Source organism: Pelmatolapia mariae, linkage group LG3_W (genome assembly GCF_036321145.2).
Source record: "Pelmatolapia mariae isolate MD_Pm_ZW linkage group LG3_W, Pm_UMD_F_2, whole genome shotgun sequence".
NCBI lineage: Eukaryota > Metazoa > Chordata > Actinopteri > Cichliformes > Cichlidae > Pelmatolapia > Pelmatolapia mariae.
The window spans coordinates 91,676,819-91,692,221 of NC_086229.1; the positions used below are offsets into that span (position 1 = coordinate 91,676,819).

The 15,403-nt window shown below is 40.1% G+C and overlaps 1 protein-coding gene across 3 annotated transcripts in view; it reads left to right on the forward strand.

Moving 5' to 3' along the window:
• Positions 1–15,403, forward strand: part of sorcs2 (sortilin-related VPS10 domain containing receptor 2) — a 353,182-nt gene that overhangs the window by 295,048 nt on the left and 42,731 nt on the right. For all 3 annotated transcript variants that reach the window (XM_063470278.1, XM_063470277.1, XM_063470279.1), the window contains exon 8: positions 2,670–2,759. In XM_063470278.1, the coding sequence (XP_063326348.1) occupies positions 2,670–2,759 (90 nt within the window). The remainder of the gene's footprint in view (positions 1–2,669; positions 2,760–15,403) is intronic.

The window sequence follows — 15,403 nt, forward strand, 5'->3', positions numbered from 1 at the left end:
GCTTATTACCCACCAGTCTACCGTTGTTTACAGCGCTGTCTTTTCTTTTTTCATGTAAATGACGTCCGACAAGAAAGCCTAATGTCTGCTGTTTAATACTGAAGAAATTTAAACTCCTTAAAATTATGCAAAATTGCAGAATATTTTTAAGGTTATCTGCTATAAAAAGCCAGACCAGGAAAATCTCCTTCATGTTTTTCTGTGTTTTATTCTCAGTTACTATGACACAAAGGCATCTGCTGTGATGTTCACAATTCTGATGAAGTCTCACAAGTGTCAGTACTGATAAATGATCAGAATTATAATATTTCTGACTGTCTGAGGCTAAACTGAATCGAATCAGGACTTTGAGAACCGGAATCGAATGGATTATAGAAATCAGTGATGATATCCAGCCCTAGTGAGCAGCCTAGGCCTGAGAGAAGTGGATGTAGGTGTGGGTAATAAGAAAAGATGAAAAGAACTGTTGATAACTTTTGTGTTAAGGACTGATCCGTCTGAAATTCATAGCCAGCTCTGACATGGTGCCATCAATCTTTGAATGCTGAAAAAGCAGCAGTGTATCCAGAAAACACACTTTATGCTGCAATAAATGCACTGCCCAAGTGTCCCCTCTCCCCACTGCCTTTCAGCAGCAGGCAGCAGCAAACAGGTCGTCAGAGGAGCCGAGATGATGATTAAGTTTAACATTTTCTACAATATTGACAAAGCACTTTAAGCACACGATTGTTAGTTAATAATTTAGAAATGAATATTGTCTGTATGGACTTCCCCCCAAAGAAGGTGCACATGTAAAACTGCGGTGTTAAGCGAAGCGGTTGAAAAATTTGAGTGCGCCTAACTTTTGTGCCGATACGCCTAACTTTTGTGCCGGTACGCCTAAATTTTTTAAGTTAGGCGTACCGGTGCGCCCATGTCAAAAAGTTAGTCTAGAGCCCTGTTGAGAATTACCGGTAATGTAAAAAGTGTGTTGTGGATTATGATACCTAAACACAGGTCTCTATATTGAGTATAGAAACTAAAACAAGGTACATATAGACAAAGAAAAAAACTGAAAGTGATGATAGACAAAATACATCTTGTCACTTGCATTGCCAGCTTTTCATGTGCTTTGTCAGTCTTTTGATTTTCCTTTTCTTTTTTCTCCTTTCAGTGTGCTGTTATGTGGTGAACATTTCCCGTGAGGTTTTCAGTTTTTTAAAGCCCCTCATTGTTCACTAAGTTCACCTGTTTGTTTTAACCCTTCCTTCAGTTGGTTGGTTGTTGTCTAGTAAATTCTTGTTCACATGTTCCCTACTGTGCTCGGTTCATTTATTATGATTTTGGGTTTCATTTAGTTTGCTGGTTTCCTGTTTGTTATTTTAAGTGAAGGCGTATTCAACGACTGGCAGCCTGCAGTCCTAATCCTTTCAGCTGCTGGGGGTTCACCCAAAACATTTCTTTCTGAAACTGACAAGTTTATTGATTTGCAATGAAGTATTGAACCTCTGACATTCAGCTATTCACACAAGTTTCACAAAAACAAGAAACTCTGGCTCTTTGTATAAATTTTGTCAAAAAAAAAAATCTTAATGGTATAAACAGATCCTCGGGGTACTTTTCCAACATTAAGGCACTACATAAATATGCAGAGTCAGAGCTGAGAATGCAGCTCTCATCCCACTCTGCCAGCCGTCCTTTAGAAAGTGATTCCTTTTGAAACCTCAGTCCATGACACTTTCTTCAGTAGCTCTCATTTTTAAGAAATGGCTTTTTTTGTTTGATCCCTCTGCAATGCTTATCATTAAAGAAAAGTGGAACTCACCTGCTCCTTTCAATCACAAGCAATGGCAATAATCACAGCTCAGTCTGAACTCAGATGACAGAGACTGACATCTCCATGAAGAAGGGAAAAAAGGCAAAGTCAAAAATAGAAGCACTGAATGCGAAGTTATAAACCTTTCCTTTTTATTTTGACAAAAGAAAAAAAATGTTTTTTTTTAACACAAACAAAAAAAAAAAAGGAGTTTCAGTGCTGCTCACCTGGCAGGGAGTGTGTTTCAGAACATGGTTCACTGGTTTCTGAGCCCGTCACTTGGGATATGACACATTCAGCTCTTGTTCCAATCCCCTGTCAGTCACCAGTGCTGTCTCTTTTCTCCCAACTTCCTCTGCTAAACTGTAGAATCACCTGTTTGAGTATTCTGGTTCGTGCTATGTGAGCTTTCTCATCGTCTGAGCACTCAGCGGGAAGGCGACATGATTCAGCCTTTTACCCATTTGTGAGTTGAATGCCAAGGTCTGTGCAATGCGCAGGAGTTTCTTTGCATTTACCTATCAGCACAGGGTGAGTCACCAGCAACAGATGGTGAACTGTGCACCTCCACAATTAGTCAGCTGGACATTTGCAGATGTTGAGCATTTGATTCTGTTTTTCTGCAGGACAATATTTAAATGACTGGATGAATTCAGCCTTAATATGTCTCTTGATGCTGTGTCACTCAAATTGTTTTCTGTTCCACTCTTGCCTCGTTTTTAATCTCAGTGCATTCAGCAGCTTTCCCTTTAAAGTAATATATTTCTGGGTTGTATGTCTATAAAAAATTTAAAACTGTTTGACTATATTATAACTGTAGAACTGTTAGACTGTGTTATTCATGCTGTTGCTGTTGTTTTTGCTTATTTCCCAGGTCACCACAGGCAATCGGACCAAGCACTATGTGTCCTACCGACGGAATGAATTTGTCCAGATGAGGTTTCCCAAGTATGCCTTACCAAAGGTAATGGACGAGAAAATTGGTGCATCTTTTGCTAATATTGATTTAAGGTTGGCACAGTTTGCTCCCTGAAAGACTTCTCAGTCTGAATTATGCACGCATCCCTCAGGGATCAGTGTTTCGAACACTTTCATTTATAGTTGTTTAGCTAAGAATAATTACAAGAATTCAATGGAATCAGATTTATTTTTACTTTTGACATTAAATGTGTAGGTTCTGTAAAGTCATTACTGATGAAACCCACACCATTAAGTGAACTGCAGTTTGTATTCTGATATTTGCACACACTTATGCTCACATTCCATGTGTGACCAGGTTCACAACAGTATTTCATGATCAGTGTTGGGAAGGTTACTTTTAAAATGTATTCCATTACAGAATACCGAATACATGCCCCAAAATGTATTCTGTAACATATTCCGTTACGTTACTCAATGAGGGTAACGTATTCTGAATACTTTGGATTACTTAATATATTATCATGCTGTTTACAACTATGTGAATGTACTATTGCTGTGATTTATTAATGTTACTGAAGGTCCGCGGCTCCGAACCGTAGTAAAGGGACCTCTGGCTAATACGTCGGGTTCCGTGTCGGGCTCGTAGCTGAAAACTAGCTTTACTTTGTTGTCTGGGTCAACTTTGCTAGCGAGAGACAGAGAGAGACGTTGAAAGGCTGCTCCAACGGAACTTATTGTTTCAGAGGAAAACACGAACACAGTGTACAGTTGAGTCTTAATAGCTTACTTACAACTGGGCTCGTCAGGCACTCTTCTTGGCTGCAGTGGTTATTATTATATTTACATGCTTCCAGCTCCCGTTTTTGCTCCGTGACAGGTCGGACTTTTCCTTTCTCTCCCTCCCTTGCTCACAGACACATAACGTGTATGGTAGTCCGTTCTCGCTGCAGCACGGACTACACTGCCCATGAGGCTACATTCTTTAGGGCCATGCCTGTAGCATTCTGCCTTTTAGCTTAGCACAACAACAACAACAAAAAAGCGCTCTCTCACCCAGGAAACACGCAGAGAGAGAGAGCGTCACCCTGTAACCATGGCAACCGTAACGCTGCCGCCTGGAACAACAGAACATAGCTGTCAAACAAACCCAAACAGTCCTGACCCGCGACAATATGAAACAGGAAAGTACCGCCGTGTAATCCATTTATTTCAACAAAGTAACTGTATCCTGAATACCACCTTTTTAAACGGTAACTGTAACGGAATACAGTTACTCATATTTTGTAACGGCGTAACGGCGTAACGGCCGTTACATGTATTCCGTTACTCCCCAACACTGTTCATGATACACAGCTCCATCGCTAGAGCCCCGCACTATTGTTATTGTATCTTGTACAATATTTGAGGGACTAGCGTACACCATATATACCCGTGCATCAGCACACACGGTTACAACATTTACTTGGAAATGATGAATTTAAATAAGACAGAGTACCAGAAAAGTTTGGGATACTCACCTATGTGAGTTCATTAAATTAGACCAGACTGGCCTACCACTCCTTGTACACACCACATTACTTATACATATTTGCTGTGTGATTACTTGATTTACTGGTGAAGTACTCTTGAAGTACCCTTTCACATTAAACACACACGGCGAGAGTTGGGAGTTCGCCTTGTAATCGGAAGGTTGCCGGTTCAAGCCCCGGCTTAGACAGTCTCGGTCGTTGTGTCCTTGGGCAAGACACTTCACCCGTTGCCTACTAGTGGTGGCCAGAGGCCTGGTGGCGCCAGTGTTCGGCAGCCTCGCCTCTGTCAGTGCGCCCCAGGGTGGCTGTGGCTACATGTAGCTTGCCATCACCTGTGTGTGAATGGTTGGATGACTGAATGTGTAAAGCGCTTTGGGGTCCTTAGGGACTAGTAAAGGGCTATACAAATACAGACCATTTACATACGTTACGATGTTTTATCCTATAACTGATGATTTGAAAACAGCCATGTGAGTAACTAGGTCAGTCTCATTGACCTCAGCTACTGCTTGGTAATCCTTTCACTATCAAAACACTATATGTGTGTATTTTTATTTTTTTATATCTTAATGTATAATTTATGTTCAAGTCTGTATCATGCTGCACTGTACTAAATTTCTAAGCTAATAATATTCTCACTATTGATGCCAGGATTGCCATGGTACAAGCAATGCATTTGTACCATCACATTCTTTGGCTTTTTTGCTGAAATCCATTGCGTATCCTTGAAATAGAAAGTCCACAGTCCACAGACTGTTGCAGGTAACTGAGAATCATGGAAGGTCCATTATTTCAAAGTTCTGTTATTATCTGTTCAGACACAGGCAGGCATGGTAGAATGATATACCGTAAATGTGTCCCATTCCCCATACAAAGGGTTTAGTGTGAAATTTCATGTTCCTAACTCTGTGGATTCAAAACAAAAATCAAAGCCCTTGTACCACTTCTTTGTTGGTCTCAAGTGTTAGTACAGTACCTGCACTCAAATTAATCCTGGATCTGCCCTGATACATGATAATCCCCATAAAATATTCACACCTCAGCATTGATCCAGCAGCATCTTATGTCACTCACATAGGCAGAGAGGATAAATGAGCTCCACTTCAGTACAGGCCAGTATTGGAACCTTTGCTGTCAGCAGCAGCTGCACAGGGGACCATTTTAGTGTGACACTTGCCAGAGTGCTATTGAACTCATCTGATTGCATGGTAAGCCTGAGGAGATGTTTCAAGATTTTTGTTTTTATTTATTTTTCTTGGCTTTAAACTAAGCCCTTTTAGCCAGACACTGCCATTGATAGTCTGTCACTGATAATCTTATGCAAGGTGTTTAGCAACACAAATACGTAAAATACATCCCCACATACTCTCAGATTTACTTTCACTAAGCCCACCACTTAGAGGAATCTTATAACCTGAATTGTCTGGCTACTTCAGCACCAAGAGCTCCACAATTTCTGTGATCCTTAAGAAAGGTGAAAGGAATTGAATTACACAGACAAACACACACACATGTGGGGATCTGCTGTAATTGGAAGCCAGTGGATAAATTAGTTTGTGTATAAGTGTGTAAGTATCTGTTTAGATAAAATATGCCCTAGTTACTCTCATGCTCATCTCTCCCTCTGTCTCTCTACATGTGTCCTCTTACTTGGGTGAGCAGATAGGTCACGCTTTGCGAAGCTTTTAGGTCGAGCGACATGGGGTGGGGTGTCAGGGCAAAGAAACAGAGACAGGCGAGAGGGATGGTGAGAGAGAGACTGAAGGGGGAAGATGAGGAGAAAGTGTGTGTGTGTGTGTGTGTGTGAGTAAGGGGAAGTGTTTCCATGTTTTTCCACTGTGAATAATTGAAAGGTTGGCAGATAAAAAATGCAGAGGCCATCAGAGAAAGCAGTTTTACTCTGTCCTGTGAGACCTGACCCAAGTGATGGATTAACCACACACACACACACACACATACATACACATACACACACACACACACACACATACACACAGACAGACAGAGAAACCCCTTTCTGGGGTGTGAAATCACAGGTAATAATTGTTCCTTTTTGCTCTGCTTCCATATTCTCTGGCCACTCGGAATGTGATCATGTTTCTGGGTTTTTTAACACTTTGTTTAACCATCAGTGTATCATTGATCAGACAGTGTCTTGTTGGTGCCTAGTAGGTCCCTCAGAAGCAGTCTGCTGACTTGGGTGTGCATGGCTGCCAGTGGCACTGGGACACTAGTGTTTATTGATGATGTAACACAGGACAGAAGCAGCTGAGTGGATTCTGAGGTGTTCAGAGACAAACTGTCTGCTCAAATCCAGCTAAGTGCAGTCAGATTGATTGGGCAGTGTTTTATAACACAGATGGACAATGACCTAAAATATACGGCCAAAGCATCCCAGGAGTTTATTAAAGCAAAGAAGTGGAAATTTCTTGATTGGCTAGGTCAGTCACCCGATCTCAACCCAACTGAGCATTTCACTTGTTGAAGACTAAACTTCTGACTGAAAGGCCAACAAACAAAGAGCAACTGAAAGTAGCTGCAGTAAAGGCCTGGCAGAACATTAAAAAAAAGGAGGAAACCCAGCATCTGGTGATGTCCATGAGTTCAAGAGTTCACGCTGTTGTTGCTAGCATAGGGTTTTCTAGACAAATAACTTAATAAAATGTTCATTTCTAACATTTTATTATCAGTTATTTATTTGTCCAGTTACTTCTGAGCCCGTGAAATGAAGGGATTGTGTTAAAAATGCTTTAGTTCATCACATTTTTAATATTTTTGTTCAACTGCATTTGAGTTGTTTGGTTGAAATTCATTGTGCTAATATACAGAACCAAAATTAGAAAAATGTTGGCTCTGTCCAAATATTTGTGGGCCTAACTGTAACAACACAATAAGAATAATAACAATAAGTTTCTCTAAAGCCAAATTTCTCAAGAGTGATAAAGCTGTAAAATGGGGTTTTATTTTTATGTGCAGCCAATTTCATAGGAGAAAGACAGGCTGTAGGGTGTATGTAAGTGGCAAAATGAAAGATTCTTTTACTTTAACCTAAAAAGAAAAACAACTAAATGAGGTAATAGCTGTAGGACATACTGTAGATGACGGAACTGAATATTTGGTTTTATTAAATGCCTCATTTTACCAGAAAACAGATGTTTTCTGTTGAACATGTCAGGCTTTTGATACAAGTAGATGTATTAAGGTTACTTAAAATTACTGTGAATGTCTGTCTCTCTGTGTTAGCCCTGGGACAGACTGGCGACCTGTCCAGGGTGTACTCTGCCTCTTGCCCAATGATAGCTGGGAAAGTCAGCAGCCCTCATGACCCTGAACTGGATAGGTGGAAGGGAATGGATGCATAAATGTTAAAAAAGCAACTTTATTTAAACCTTCTGGACTTGCATATGTAATAGTTATACATATGCAAGAGAATTCTTGTGAATAGAATTCACAAGAATTCTCTCCCCCAACTGGTCGCAGCAGATGGCCCCGCCCCTCCCTGAGCCTGGTTCTGCTGGAGATTTATTCCTGTAAAAAGGGAGTTTTTCCTTCCCACTGTCGCCAAAGTGCTTGCTCATAGGGGGTCATGTGATTGTTGGGTTTTTCCTCTGTATGTATTATTGTAGGGTCTACCTTACAACATAAAGCGCCTTGAGACAACTGTTGTTGTGATTTGGCGCTATAGGAATTAAATTGAAATTGAAGAATTTGTCAACAAACAACACTCTCCATTTGCCTTAATTGGTGACATGCTGAGTCAGAGATAATTTGTGAGCAAGGAGTGTTTTTCCAGAATTACCCATTCCAAACACAAGATCAGCTGTGGGCTAAACGTCCTTGTGCTGCTGCTCCCTTATTCCAGTTTTTCTTCTTGTAAATTTCTAGCAACACAAGTGGAAAGTAATCCTAAAAGGAATGTCATTATAAGATATATCAATAGTTTATTATGACTCTGTCTTTAGATATGAGGGGGTGCGAGACTTAAAGTCTGTTAAATGGGATGTATGTTATGTGCACATTGAGCATTTTAGCATCTCCTAGTGGTTAGCTTGGAGACTACGGTCAAGTGAATTTTTCTGTGGCTTGCTTGTGCATAATTCTTTATTTTCATTGAGCACATTTCTTTTTTGTATTTTTGTAGTTTCACAAGTTCTGGGAAAACACTGTAAGATGTACATTGGTGAAGACAAACAAGTAAACAGCCCTCAACTTTACTTCCACGTCTGACTCATCATTCAACGCTTTCAGTGCCTACTGCATATGTTTAGCTATCTGTCACTTCGTGTACCAGAACCACGCACGCAGGGGACAGAATAGGATGTATAAGAATCGTATGTGCATCTGTATTACCAGGTACAAGCTGAGTTGAATAAAATGAAAATCAAACAATCTCAGGAGCTGTCAATGGCATTGTGAAGCCAGAAGTCCAAAGAAACACTTGTGGCTGTCAATACCACATTTCAGGATTGCAAGGGTGTGTTCTGCTGCAGAGGCAGAATGCTGCAGTGAAGAAGCAGTACATAATAAATGTGAAATAAAAATAATATCTTAAAAAAATAATCTGACTTTTTCACATCAGGACAACAGTCAAAACTCTGTTTGTGATCCATGACAGCTAATTTTTCAGTATTTGGAAATAAAAGCTTGACCTGAAAGCATTTTGAGTGAGTGCTTATAATTACTAAGAGAATTGATTTTATCTTTAAGAGGCATGTGTAAGACAGCTGGATGAGGTCTTAAAGCAGTTAAATCTTTTAGAAAGCTGAAATGTGTGGGCCGACTGTATCAAAGACCTCGTTACTGAATTCAGTAATGTCCACGGGGCATGATGGGGATTTTAATGTGATTAATGGGATCTGTTAGAGTGTGAAAGGAAATGAGCTCAAAGCTGCTGAGAGAGGGTGAGCCCACTGAAGAGGCTATTATGTCACAGCTGACTGCCGGGGGAAATCTGGCATCAGATGTTGTCCTTTTTTTCTTTTTTTTTTTCGTTAATTAAATGAGCAAGACGTTCCTCGCACCATTCTGACCAAGGCTCAGTGATGTTACTGTAGGAAATGGGACAGTGATGGAGTATAATCTGTCAGAAAGATGTCTGAAATAATTGTACATGAGCCACCGGCAGGAGTATTGAGAACTGGCATAAGTAATAGAAGTTTATAAATCTCCTTCACATGTCAACCAAGTATTTGCTTTTAGCATGTGGTCTGAAATTCAATTTAAGACACTCATGTTTTCAATTCAGTTTCCACCCTGATGGCCAACAGGGTGCCAGTGGAAACTGTGGTACTCTTGGTCAAAGAGAAAGGAGGAAGAAAGGGGGAAGATGTGTTATGTGCTAGTGAGAGAGAAGGAAAGACAGGCGTGTGGAGGTGAAAGGAGGGATTGTGTCTCAGCATCTGCTGACCCCACTCTGTGATTGTATGTGACCACTACGCTTCTGAGCGTATGCCTAGCTGCTGGGTGGCTGTAGCTCAGGAAGTACAGCAGGCCATGCCAAGTATTCTTGTGCAAGATACTAACCCCAAGTTGCTCTCCGATCCATCCATTGGAGTATGAATGTTAGCTAGGAGGCACTAAAAGCTTAGAAGAAAGTGAATGTGGGACGTTGTATAGAGCGCTTTGATTACTCTGGGAGAATAGCAAAGCGCTATATAAGAATCAGTCCATAGCTGCTTGATTTTATACAACTGTGGCCATGGCAGTGATTGAAACACCTGAATTCAATGATTTGGATGTTTAAGTGAATCCTTTTGGCACTATAGTGTACTTCATCACAATGGTAACCATTTAGAGCTCCTGTTGTATGTTTCTGAATGGCTGCCTGAAAAGGTAAGACAGATAAAAAAAAATCAAGGAATGAAGTATTTGGCAAGTGTAACATGACCAACATGGTTGTCCTGCCTTTGTAAGACTTCTCAGCTATTTTTCTCAGTGATACATGTGGTCACTGTGGTCACAGGCTTGTACACTAATCCTGGCTACATGATTATAAGTGATTACTGTTAAACTTTTTTCTCTTTTTCTGTTACTATACTTTTACTATAGACCGTAAACGTTAACGTATGGAAACAAAACTTTTAGGAGGCACGGCTGAAGCAAGGCAGTCAGAGCAAAAGTCACACACAATGTATAAGTCACTGTGAAAATCCAAAACAGAGGACTGTTAGGATATGCAAGGGTGAGATGATTGATGGTCAGTCTTGTACGTATCCCTTTAGGTGAAAGAGACAGCAGATTTTAATAATGTTATCAGACAACATAAAATGTAAAACAAGATGTACGAAAACATCTTTCACTTTCACAATTTCCTCATTTTATTCTATGCCTCCTTCTGCTACACTTTAACCTCCTAGGGCCTGCCATCCACATATGTGGACATCACATTTTTGGTTATTTTGACCAAAATACTCAATTTTGCTCTACATGGGCCTGATATCTACTTACGAGGACATTATACTGCTACTGTTCTATCAAAATTTAAAATGAATATCCTCATTTGTGGTTCTCATTTTTCTTAAAAACAAAAATAAGGTAAAAAAAAAATCTGGAAATTCTTTGTTTTTACATTCATCGGGTCCCAATATGCCCAAATATCAAAGAGAAATTAAAAATGCATGTCGTGGAAGAGTTCGGGCCTTAGGAGGTTAAAGTCAGGGGATCATTATTTTCACTCATTCTTGTGGTTTGTTTTTGCACCACACAGGGTTGGTAGATTTTTCAGGATGTGCACCCAGACAGTTTCCTTTCATGTGTAAATGTAAATTGAGCTTTACATTCTGCACCTTCTCATTATAGTGTTCTGCCTTTCTGGTGTTATTAGCACTGTGCTGAGTTTGGATCAAGTACACAGTGAAATACTGTGTACTTGAAAGAATATTTTCCCTCTTCCTTCCTTTTTTTCATATTTATTACTCTAAAATGTTCAGATCATCAAATGAACTTTAATATTAGACAAAAATAACCCAAGTAAAATTACAGAGGGGTCATAACTAGCGTAAGGCAGATTTAATTTCATGAAAATCTTCAGGTATTTTACTAGCTTAGAGTAAAGAGGTTTTACTGTATATATTAAGCAGATAATGTTTTTTTAATGGGGGTGGGGCTGTGTTTTGTTTTTTTTTTTTTAACATGGGAGTCTATGAGTACAAGCCTCAAGTGGGAACCTGAGAAACTATCAATTCTGTAATTGCTTCATTTTTCAGCTCTAGTGGTTGCCACTTCAAGAGTTTCACCCACCACAAGGGACCAGAATCTGCCAATTTCCAGAATTCTTGATCTTTGACTGGCAGATCAGCCTCACACAATCAGGCAGGCAAATCAAGCATGTGAGTGTGGAAAGGACACTCACAGCCACATTGTAACCCACTAAGGCTACATCCACACTAGCCCGGATAGATTTGAAAACAGCGTTTTCGTCTGAAAACGCTACACGTCCACACTAGTGTTTTCAGTCATTTTCACAGAGTTGTGTGTCCACATTGAAACGACCAAAAACGCTTACGTTCCAGTACTGCGCATGCATGAAACGCAAGAAGATTCGACCTCCCTCATTTCTGTCTGCTCCTTATTTAGAGAATGTAAAATATGTCAGGTAATTGTAGATGTACACCAATAAATTTTCAGTTTAGTATTTGCTCCTCTTTTCTGTTATTTGCAAAAAGATCCTATAAATTACTGTAGTTTGGGGAAAATCGCATTAACAAATAAGGGAGATGGGAATGTCCAAGAGAATTGTAATTGGTGCATCTCTGGTACAATCTTTTTTTTTTTTTTTTTTTTTTTTTTTTTTAAAGAGGCTTTTGGGCTTCTTATTTTTTTTCACCAATTCTGCTTTTTGTTTTTGTGTTAAAAATTTAAAAGACAATTAAGATTGCATCTATCCTTGTTACAATAAGGATTTATTGATGAAAAAAATGTAAGACATGGTATGTCAGGCCATTAAATATGCTCATGTGTTTCCCTTTTTAATAACCATTACCTATATTGAGACAATATATGAGATATATGATATATGAGACTTTTTTCCATCTTTATCACATCCGATTCCTGAGTTGAGTCACAGGATATTCTTTTCCTTCCTACTCTGTTTGGCCACTAAATTGAGGTCTTCCACCCATGCATTTCCATGAATACTGTCTGCATATATTTACATTGTCACCCCAACAGTCCTTGGTGTTGGCGTATGATTGTTTTTTTTCTTCTTTTTGTGTTGTTTTTTAGCCCCTCTGGTAGGTGGAGGACAATCTCTGAATGTTAAAAGGCATCTGAAGCTAAAGTTTAGACATTTTTCAGTTCCAACTCCTCCCAAGCTCCATACTGCTGCCTCAGATGAACTGTCAGCCAAAAACAGGCTGCAGCGCAGGGCTTTAATGGAGGACTTTAACAGAAGAAGAAAGAGAGAAAAGGTATATGGAGTTGAAGATGCAAGGAGAAGTAAATGAGGTGGAATATTTGTGTTTGAACTGAAACATGATGGTGTCATTATGAAGACTGCTCATTTATTTTTTCATTTAGAGGCAGTGTTGCATGATAATGTGTTATACAGGAATGACAATATATCTGCCTGGAACGTGCAGCATAACAAATGATGTTCTACTTTCATCATATAATAGTTATATTCTTTGATGGTTTTTGGTTGAGTGTTGGCAACTTGATTTGCTGATTAGGCATTTTGACGTTGTTTTACGGTTAAATGTTTAACTTAATGATTGCCATTGCCACAGTCTTGTGTAATTTGAGCAGCAGTCTCGCGTGTTAATGCATGAGCAGTGCCAGAAGTCTGTAGATGTTAATAAAGACTTATTTGTTTTGAGTTGACAGACACTGGCAGGAATAAGAATGACCACAAAGACAAACTTTGAATTGAGCTGAAAAAGACAGTCCAGAAGAACTCAAAGTCCAATAGACAAATGAAACAGAAATCCAGACGAGGACTGTGAGGCAAAGCCAGGACTAAAAAGGACACGGGGAAGTAACTGGGGACAGGTGGAACCAGCAGAGATGGGCTATATACAGAAAAAGTGAAGTTACAGTTGAATATTTAGGTATTGTACTGTTTGATGTTGCACTTCGTAGATGGTCCCTGTCTAACTAACACACAGCCAATTGCACACAGACACCAATCTTATGTGTCTCAATGAAAAAGAGCTTGTACTTTGCTGTATGCCTCATTAATATAGAGTTGGAACGAGTTGCCTGTTTAATAAGGGAAGTAAGACCAGATTAATCTGTCTCGTGCTGCCTGTTTGATATTCTTTAATAAATGCTGATAGACTCTTTCTGGACATCTTCACCTCTTTGCACTCCTTCCCGGCTGAAGAATTGTAAAATATTACTTCTGTATTTGTCACCCAAATATTTTCCATTTGCTGACAATGACAATTGCTGGAGGAATTTCTTTCAGAGCCATTTATCAAGCAAAAGTAGGAAAACATTATGACAACACCTCAAGACACAAAAGTTTGTGTTGTCAGGTTCAAAAAGTAAAAGTACTCCTGCAGAAAAATATTCCCCATTAGTCACAGAAGTTATGGATTAATAACACTGGTGCAGAAGTTTGAGACTGAGCCCATTTTAAATACTTTATATTTTCTTTAAGCTTCAGTAGGGTATCATTATTTAGCTCAGAAAAAGACCTACATCTGAATTTTAAAAAGCATAAATGTATTTATAACATTTTTAAAATCACATCTGAATTAATAGGTTTAAGCATTGTGTGACATTGATAAGTGTGAATATGGAATTATAAACAGTAATGAAAAATGAAGATGTTGTATTTGCAAACCACCTTATTTGTTTAAATTGACTGTTTTATAAAGAAGGATTTGGCAGGAGCTGATGGTTTCCCTCCACCATCAAGGCTTTTCTTGCTGATGTGCTTTTCACACTACTCCCAACTCCTCTGCATCACACATGTTGACCAAGATGGTTAGTACAAGGAAAGCTGTTATGCTGAGGAATCGTTGTGTGCTTGTTTAATTGCTAGTTCTAGTTCTGTTCTGGTAACTGGCCTCAGAACAGTGAAAGCAGAGGCATCAACTCAGTTTCCCATTAATTCCCCATCAAAGAGGGGAACTAATCAGAGATTTGTCCACCACGCACAAATGGCCACAAAACGCTGCTTGCATTCTTAACGGGATATGGACATGCACCGGAATCTGGCCAAACACAGATTCCGATGCCCCCTTAGTAAAGCAGAGTCAAGACTGCTTGCACTGTCAATAGTCACCTGCAGCCACAAGTTGGCAGTGATTTGAAGGATAGATGCAAAAAGGTGAGGGGCTTTGGGACAGAATGCTGTTTGAGATGAAAGGAGAGAGACTGTGTTCACTGTGCTACTGTTACGCCCCGTCCCTTTAGCTCGGGGTAGCCACTGGCCAGAGCGGTGCAACCTTATCTCGGAATGGTGGAAGAACACGGGAAAAGAGTGTAACCGGGCATAAACCAGTCGCTGGAAGGCTCACGGGGTTTATTTCACCAAGCCAAGCAAAATACTTGCAGCACACAGCTGAGCAGGGAAGCTAAAAGCTTCGGGGTCTCCAAGGCAAAAATAACAAACAAAAACCCTCCCCCTTTCTAGTAACAAAACACGGGGTATTACTTCCCTGATCAAGAAAAAGAAAATACAACACCTGACCTCCCTGGCTGTCCATGAAACAGGAGAAAACTGGTCAAACAAAAATGGCGGAGAACCCCTACCTGCTTCCACGGCACTTTCCCGCATTTTCAATATCCCAAACAGCAGAGGGGCACGGAAACACTATCACACACGCCGCTCAGAGGCTCCTGACGTCCGCTCAACCGCCGCCGTAGCGCGACGCTCACACCGGCGGGGGGGGCGGGGGCGCGTGAGACACGGCCGTTTTGATCCTGTGGCTAACGAGCCGTAACGCTACTCAGCTGCGGCACTCACAACCTGAAAGACGGGACAGGAAGAGGGAAAGGGAAACAACAGCATTCTCCCACAGGGAGAGTCTCCTAGCCATATCAACGACCGTAACAGCTACATTTGAACCAGTGTCAATTTTTAGATTTCACTAGACAAGCACTGCTTGCCTTGTTTGCCATTTTTCTGTCTACATTATTGTTTGAACTTATACACGGATTCAGTGTTCAGTATGTTGCCCAAGGATACAAATGCAATACAATTACATTT